This window comes from Mus pahari, chromosome 13 (assembly GCF_900095145.1).
Source record: "Mus pahari chromosome 13, PAHARI_EIJ_v1.1, whole genome shotgun sequence".
Classification (NCBI taxonomy): domain Eukaryota; kingdom Metazoa; phylum Chordata; class Mammalia; order Rodentia; family Muridae; genus Mus; species Mus pahari.
Window position 1 is genome coordinate 58,592,041 of NC_034602.1, and position 8,557 is coordinate 58,600,597.

Genomic DNA, 8,557 nt, shown 5'->3' on the forward strand with positions numbered 1-8,557 from the left:
CTGAAATTAACAGCCTGCTGCCATCTCATCTTCTCTGGGTTTTTCCTTTTTTTCTTCTCCCTCCCCTTCCTCACAACCCCTTTCTGGTGTTTAATAAAGAAAATCCCAGACATCATATCATGTAGCTCATTTCCGATAGAAATTTCCTGAAGACCACAAGAGAGAATAGGCTGGGAAAGTGATTTCTTAAGATTGTGTTATTCACAAAAATAGAGGCTTTTTGTTACTGAGACAGGGAGAAATGTAACATTTCTAAAACCTGTCCATGATACTGTGGGTATGGAGTTAGGGTCACCTTTCTCTAGGACATTCTCCCAAAGACTTTGGGGAAGGTATCTCTGGAAACTTTTAAATCTTTACTAGGAAAATAAAAACAAGATCCTTGAAATCGCATATATTTGTAAGCCCACAAACAGGTAAATATCTTTCTGAGAGCATTGTTTATGAATGGAAAGGCTATCAATGTGTAAAGTTTGAGGGAATCGTTCAGCACAAGTACCCCTCACCTATCCATCCCTGTCCTAGCCCGAGGGACTGCTTATTGTAACCCGAAATCAGTCTGGATCCAGGACTTAAGAGAGAAAAGCACGGTGCACGGTTGTTTTAATGTTCACAACTTATCAGATTTATGGAGTATCAACTTATTCAGAAGTTTGGTTATTTTCCATTAGCAAACATCATCCAACTAAAATTTGAGCAGAGCACCCTCTGAATAAGACAAATAGACAAGGGCTCTAAATGAGGAAATTAATTATAGCCAGTGTCCCAGGGAAAAGAACCCCTCCGTGGCACAGAGAAATGTAATTAATGGGAGGGAAGTGCCAACAAATCACTCCTTAAAATATTAACGCTATCAAAGAACAGCTGGAGAAGGAGGAAACTTGACCCTTGGGGGACTGATAGAGGGGCCGTGGCTGCTGCACAGTTTCACACAGTTGTGATGTAATGAAATTCCTGAAATCGTAACTTAAAAAAAAAAAAAGTAAATTAAGTAGTGTGGCTCTGGAAAAGTTATTAAGCGTTAGTGTGTCTTCGAGTTTGATTATTTTATTATGATCCTTGTAGCTCATATTTGCTGTGGTTTTAAATCTTTTTCTCTTTATTTTCCTGAAAACAAAACAAAACCTCCTTGCTGCCCCTAAACTAGAGTTTTTAATTTTTTTAATTAAAAAAAAATTTTTAAAGCAGCCTGAAAGCCCGGTGACAGCATTTTTTCCTATATACATAAAAATCCATTAGCCACGACGTTTCTACTAAGATACTTTCCCCCATATGCTACAATTAAATTCTTAGTTAAGGAAATTTGTTTGCCTAAATGTAATTTGGCTTTACTTAACAGTTTGATAACTTATTATTGCCCCCCCCCCAAATATCTATTGTAGAGCAATGCAGTTATAATTTTACACAGTCCTACTCAGCACGTGGCATGTTGGGTATTTATTTTTATAATTAAATAATAATCTCAATATTTAAGATCTAAAGTTAGAAGTGGTTCTTTACCCGGAATGGAATTTAATTTAGATACTTAAAAATAAACCGTTTTATTCAGCACCGAAGTTTTTCTAGAAGCCTCTGGGACCGTGGGCAAGCTGCGGGTGTAATAAATACTTCAGACCGCGTACACTTGTGTTGGCGGTGCTCTGACAAGTTCTTCCATTTGTTTCAGGAGACTTGCTAACATCTAAATCAGTGACAGCGTGTTCAAAGCGTTTGACAAACCGTGTGGCTGAGACGAACGTCCTCACACGTACCGAACCAATAAACCCCGGAGAGGAAACACAGGTTGCAATAAAAATAAAGTCTTGAGGTTAGCACAGGTTTCACGTAACTCTGGCTTCACAAGGCTCTCCCTCGGCTGGAGGAGCCATGCCCTGCAAACAGCCCACAGGGGACACATCATTTAAATAAATGTGTTTCTTTGCCCGAACAGAAGTTCAGATAGGCTCGATTATCATTAATTCTGCTCTTTTATTTCCTTTGCGGGCGCGGAACATCGAAACCCTGGCCTTTGAAGTGCGGCTGGCGGAGCTGACCCGGGTCCTCCCCGGCGCCGGCTCAGCGGTGCGGGGAGGAGGCTCCTGAGCGTGAACTCGTGGAAGCTGGAAAGGAGGGGTGAAGGGGTGGGAGTGAGGCGCAAATGTTGGTGACCCTAAAAATCAGGTTGTCGGAATCGAACGAATCCTCAGAATCGGCGGGCCAGGGACAAACTGGGTCTGTGCACAAGCCGACGGGACAGTTGGCGGACTCCAGACGCCGTGCTCGTTTTTTTAAAGAGAAACCCGTGGAGCTCAAGCGCGGCGCGAGTCCCCTCGCGAGCTGGCAGGCGTGGACGGAGGCGGGACTGTAGCCTTCCTCATCCTTCTGCAGGTTTTTTTCTCCCCGGGCTATGTGACAGCTAGGTGGCGGGCTCGGGCTGGTCCCCTCGGGGTCACCGCCAAGGCCCGAGGGAGCGCCGTGGGTAAGGGCGGAGGGGAGACGCGCGTGAACCTGCGGGCGTCGGGGACCGCACAGCGGTGCGCCCGCTGTGATTAGCTCGCGCGGCGACCCTGGAGGGCGGACTCTCCTCACCCTCGTGTCTCCTCCTCCCTCTGCCTTTTTAAGGGACGCCCTCCAGGCAGAGCTGTCAGCCACCGCAGGCCCTCTGCACTTGGCCGCGACTGGGCTGTCTCCCGCCTGCGTGACAGTCAGGGGGCGGGGGCGGAATTAGCCGCTGATCCCCGAGACCTGCACGTGGAGAGCCAAGCTGAGCTCCCCGCTCTGCCGGGTACCGGGCGACACAGCCCACGGTCCGGACGCTGTCCGGCCCTGGAGTTGGTTGTTCAGGGCTCGACGGCCCGCAAGGAAAGCGGGGTGGGAGGCGGCCCGGCCCCGGGTGCTCCTAGCGCGATGAGCCTGGCTAAGGGCGGCCGCTGCTTCAGTCGCAGCCTCCGCGGTGGCCTCCCGCGAGCCCTGGTCCCCTCACCCTCGCGCACCATGCTGTCCTCCGGCCAGCGGAGCCCGCAGAGCAGCCCACGCCTCCTGCCCAGCCGCTGCTAACCCACGAGAACGCGTTCTTGACCAGGAGGTCAACTGGCCGCGTGGTGCCTCGGGGAGGCGGAACCGTGGTCCCCGGAGCCCCGGCTCCGCCCTCCGATTCTCCAGCTGCCACCCGGCGCGGGGCGGCGATGGGGGCGCTGCTGGCGTTCTGTTTGCTCGTGGGCTTGCTGCGCTGGGGCCCGGCGGGCGCGCAGCAGCCTGGGGAATACTGCCACGGCTGGGTGGACGCGCAGGGCAACTATCACGAGGGGTTCCAGTGCCCCGAGGACTTCGACACGCAGGACGCCACCATCTGCTGCGGCTCGTGTGCGCTGCGCTACTGTTGCGCGGCAGCCGACGCCAGGTTGGAGCAAGGCGGCTGTACCAACGACCGCGGAGAGCTGGAGCATCCTGGCATCACCGCGCGTAAGTGCGGCATCCCTGGGCGGACATGGCTCGCCCACCCGACACAGGCACGCCTTACTAGCTCGGGCCTCAAAGTAGGCCCCCTTTGGGAGCGAAGAAAAAGTGGGTGATCGTATTTCAGGTCAGGGGTCCTATTGCTTTGCAGTTTGGATCTCGGCTGCAGGTGGTCCCCACGGTTCGGCCCTAGGGAAAGTTTGCAAGGGTTCGCAGGAAATGCAGGGCTGGCGGGCACCTGGTGCTTCTTGGAAAGACAGCTGGAGCAAGGTTGGGTTTCCTGGGCGCTCTGGTCAAATGGGGGAGCTCCGGAAGTGCGGATGCCAGGGAACGCGGCCCTGATCAAGAGCCCAAGTACTGGTTTTTCACCCCCTTATTTTCTTTTGTCGAGTAGTAGCATTTCGTCACTTTTCCAACTTCCTTTCAATTCCCTGCATCCAATTACCCTCTCTAGCCCACCCCCTATTGTCACGCTTTTCAGAAACACCCAAGTCTTCGAGGTGAGGATTTAAAATTCCAGGTCACAGGGCTTCCTCAGGCCCCCTATTCTCACGTCGGAAAACACGGGTCAAATTTCCGCTCACTTGTCCACTTGCTCACTTAAGAGGTGAATAAATCAGGACCCCAACTGTGGAAATTTACACCTTGAAAAAAAAAGTTTTCCACTTGAGTTGGAACATCAGGGAAACCCTTTACAACTCAAGGGGGAGGTTTTACTGCCAGGAAACCTGAGAAGTGTGTGGAGCTGAGGGCCTGTGACTCCCCAGGACTGGGAGGCGCAGCGCAGTGCAGTGCGGGGGGGGGGGGGGGGGGCTGCACACGCTGATCCCCAGAAAGACAGGGAGAGAGAAACAGGAGCAGTCATTTGAGTCCTGTCCTCCACATGATAACCGAGAGGAGAGGGGTCAGCATCAAACGGTGTGTTTTCCTCTGGGGTTTAATTTTGGTGGTGAGGGGAGAGTGTTAAAACGCCCAGTCCTGAGGATCTGGGAAGTCGGTTCTAGCCGACATAAGCAGGAACTCAGGGCTATCTTAGCCTGTTAGAAAACCAAACTTCTCTGCTTCTCTAGGCAGTGCAAAGCCTGCCTCCTAGGTCGGGAGGGGGGTTGTTGTCAAAAAAAAGCCGACTAGAGGTTTGGAGCATTCTCCCCACTTACTGGGTCTGAGATCAGGCCAAGCCAGATGGATAGTGGCTCTGCCTCCTGCCAGCACTTTAACCTCTGGTGACTTAACTATGCTGGCCCATTTCTCCAATTTAAAATGGGCATATTGCCATCAAAGAGTCAGTTTATTGATGAAGTAGCATACAACTGTTTGACTCCAGTGCACAGGGACTGCGGGCCAAATTCACCTGGCCTTCTACACCACTGGTACTCACAAGGGGACAGGAGGGGGGGGGCATAAGAGATGCAGAAGAGCTCACAGTTAGCAGCCCATGGGTGGCTGCTATCTGTCATTCCCTGGCTGAGTCTTTGGAAAAGATACGTATTTCTATCTGGAGAAGAGGGAGTTGCAAGGCCTCTGTGATAAAAGTTCAATCTGATATGGAAAATCAGGCTCGAGGGCCTTAATAAACCCAGGCGTCCTGTCTGCTGCCCGGAAGCTGGAGGCTGCCTCTCAGTGTGGTTCTTTCGCACAGAGAAGAGACCAAGGCAGCTGCCCTGATACCTCTGGAAAAGAAAGTCTTACTTCCGCCTGCCCTTTAGAGATGGAAGCAAACGAGAGAGTTTGCTCTGCCTTGGGGATGTGCTCAGAAAGAAGTCTGGGTCACTAATTCTGAGAACTACATGCTGTTCTTCCTGTGGGTGGGAATGTAGACACAGAGGTATGACGTCTGGAGTCGGGACTGATGACTTGTGAGACGGTGGGAGACACAGTAAATTGGGGCTCACTGTGGATTGCTTTCTCCTGCTTTTTCTAGAGAGCCGTATAACAACCCCCCCCCCCCGGGCTTCATTGTACAGGCCTGGTTCTCGTGGCTTTGTAGACTGGAAGCATTTGGACAGGAGATGGATTGTCAGTCTAGGAGATGGGTTAGACCTTTAAGTGTCCCCCCCCCTGCGATCAAACCCCTAAAACCTAGATTTAAATGCACATGCATGGTGATCCCCCAAACCCACCCTCTCCCTTCAGTGCACCAAGAGGACTATAGGCTTTCTGATTTCCAGATGTTCACTATGATGGCTAATTGCTAACAGAGGCTACAACACCAGTTTGCTTCCTCCCTGATGGGCGTAGCAAGAGCATTCCATCACCATGGTTTGTACTTTGGGGGTTGCCAGTCACAAGCAAGCTGACAGCCATGATGAGCCTCCACCTCCCCTCTCTAAGATGCCAAAGCAGAGGGTAGGGTTTGAGTGACTTTTACCCAGTGTATATCTGTTTTTGCCTTTTAGAGCCTGTCTACGTCCCCTTCCTGATCGTTGGCTCCATCTTCATCGCCTTCATCATTTTGGGCTCTTTAGTGGCTATCTATTGCTGCACCTGTTTGAGACCCAAGGAGCCCTCTCAGCAGCCCATCCGCTTCTCACTCCGAAGCTATCAGACGGAGACTCTGCCCATGATCCTCACCTCCACCAGCCTCAGAGCAGCTTCCAGGCAGTCGAGCACGGCCACCAGCTCCAGCTCCACAGGAGGGTCTGTCCGGAGGTTCTCCTTTGCCAAGGCTGAACCAAGCTGCTTGGTACCCTCATCGCCCCCACCTTACACCACTGGTCACACCATCCACCTAACCCAACCGTCCGGTTTCCTGGTGTCACCCCAGTATTTTGCATACCCTCTCCAGCAGGAGCCCCCGTTGCCTGGGAAGAGCTGTCCAGATTTCAGTTCCAGTTGACGGGGTGGTGGCTGTGAATAGGCCACACAGCGAAACAGCAGCCAGCCAGGTGGAGTGTTGCTGTCCTGGCCAAGCCATGCTCACTTCTGAGGAGATTTGTGGTAACCCACCATGCTCATGGAAGAAAGGTCTGGAAAAACTCAGCGCTTTCTGGTCTTGAGGTCCTTGGCTACAATGACAGGAGGTCTGACAGCAATCGTGGTGCATGTGACAACTTAGTCACATTTTGTTAAAATATTCAGCAGGTTGATGTTCAGTTTGCAAATTGAAAGAAAATATTTTACTGGACAATTCACCTACCCTTTGTAGAAAAATGCCCCATGTTCCTTTTCCTGTTGAATTATAGTACAAATATATACATAAATAAGGAAGGACATACACTTAACTGTAATTATAAAGGTTCACTTAAAAATTAACTGTTAAATAAGCTTGAAGGGCCAGTGAACTACCTATTTATAATTTTTGGAGCAACCTAACCATAAGCAATATTAGTACGATGAGAACATTTACTTCTTAAATTAATAACAAATTTTGTTTTAAAATATGAGTTTTCTTTTTCCAAAATACAAGGTTTCAGTAACCACATGGGAAGCTTAAAGTTTTAAATATATACTCAGACATTCGTTGTAACACAGATTCTGGGTAAAATCACCTCCCCCACCAACCTGAGGGAGTATTTATTGCAGACTTTTTGTTCATCAATATTAGTGTTTAAATAGAAGTTGGACAGTTGGGTCTTAAAACATTTATTTGTATGAAGAATTATATATAAACATGAAGATTTGTAATTTAACTTACCACATTGACGGTACTAATTATTTAGAAGTCATACTGTAACTTTGCTCGAAGTCAAAGGGGGGGGACATTAGTGTAAACATTTAATATTCCACATTTTATGTGCCACTGTGTTTGATGTCTGGTGACGACACATAAGGACCAGGCTGGAAAAAAAATAATAAATAAATGTATCTGGTTTCCTGAACTTTATTTGAGGATTTCAAATCAGGATTCTTTATTTTATACTCTTAGTGACAATTCTTTTGCTAGCAAGTAAAAGGATATATTTTTATCCCACACTCCCATCTTTAAAAATTAAGGGAAACATTGGCTTCCTCAGGACTTAGGAAAGCAGCAGAGGTCAGTTTTTTTTTTAAAGAGTCCTTAGAAAACAGTCTCTCTGTGGTCCTCACGTGTCACTTGGCCTTAGAGTTTGACCATCCAGACATTTTTTTCATAGGATGTTCTGGGTTTTTGTTATACGTAGAAGATGTGACATTGCTAGTCCTGTCCTATTGTGGGCTCAGGCCAACCCTCTTCAGGCAATACACCCACCTGTTACCAATTCCTCCCCTGTTCATCCACATGCCCCATCCCCTTCACGCTATCTACCGCCATTGGTGCACTTGGAGAGATCAGCTTCTGGAAATTCATTCAGTCATCTATCACCTTCAGTAGCCCTGTACCAAGTCAACAGAGGTGGAGTCCTGCCCTTGGAGGGCTAATTGGCTTCCTTGTTTTCCAGTTGAGGGTCAGAGAAAACCAGTGTGAAGGCGTGGCTCCTTTGCCAGCAAGTTAGAGTGGTGCCAACTTCTAGTTGCTTTTTTTCCCCATATGCAAACTTGGTCTTTCTTCCAAGTATTCAAGATTATATAAAAATCAACTTAAGAGCTAACTGTGCTCAAACCCACACAACTGGATCATCATCCTGGTTGTAGTAGCTCTTTGACAGTTTTAAGTTAACTTCCGCTGAGTTCTCTGTTCTAACGCACATCAAGTGCAGTGCTGAGCAGTTGTGTATTAACTTATCCAATCCTCCAAACAACTCAGAGGTATTGTAACTGCCATCTTACAAAATTGGAAATGGAGGAAGAGGCTAAAGTGTTCAACTTTCTACAGCACGTTAGTATTGGAGTCGGTGTGTAGAGAATGCCTCAAACACCAAGATGACACCTTCTTTAAAATTATTTAGCTTCTTTTTTGAGATAGGGTGTCCCTACATAGCAAGGCTCGTCTAGAACTAACGATCCTGCCACCTCAGCACCCCTGCACCCACATACTGGGGTTATGGCTGTGTGATGTCATACCCTGCTTTAATGTGCTGATTCTTGGTCCTACTAAGTGCAGTGAATGTTTCTTATTTTGTAATCTCTTTAATTGTCGAAAAATGAATTACAGGTAATATAGCTGTAATTAAAATAAACCCATTCAGTGCACTAATGAGAGGGAGAGAGAGCAAGAACAAGACCCAGAGGGAGCAGTGAGAGGGAGAGAGGGGGAGGGGGAGAG

The 8,557-nt window shown here is 48.7% G+C and overlaps 1 protein-coding gene across 1 annotated transcript; it reads left to right on the forward strand.

Moving 5' to 3' along the window:
• The first annotated feature begins 2,457 nt into the window (after positions 1-2,457).
• Shisa3 (shisa family member 3) lies at positions 2,458-8,521 on the forward strand. Its single transcript, XM_021211267.2, has 2 exons — positions 2,458-3,441; positions 5,832-8,521. The coding sequence occupies exons 1-2, from the start codon at positions 3,165-3,167 to the stop codon at positions 6,269-6,271; spliced, it is 717 nt and encodes a 238-aa protein (XP_021066926.1). The 5' UTR covers positions 2,458-3,164; the 3' UTR covers positions 6,272-8,521.
• Positions 8,522-8,557: the final 36 nt, after the last annotated feature.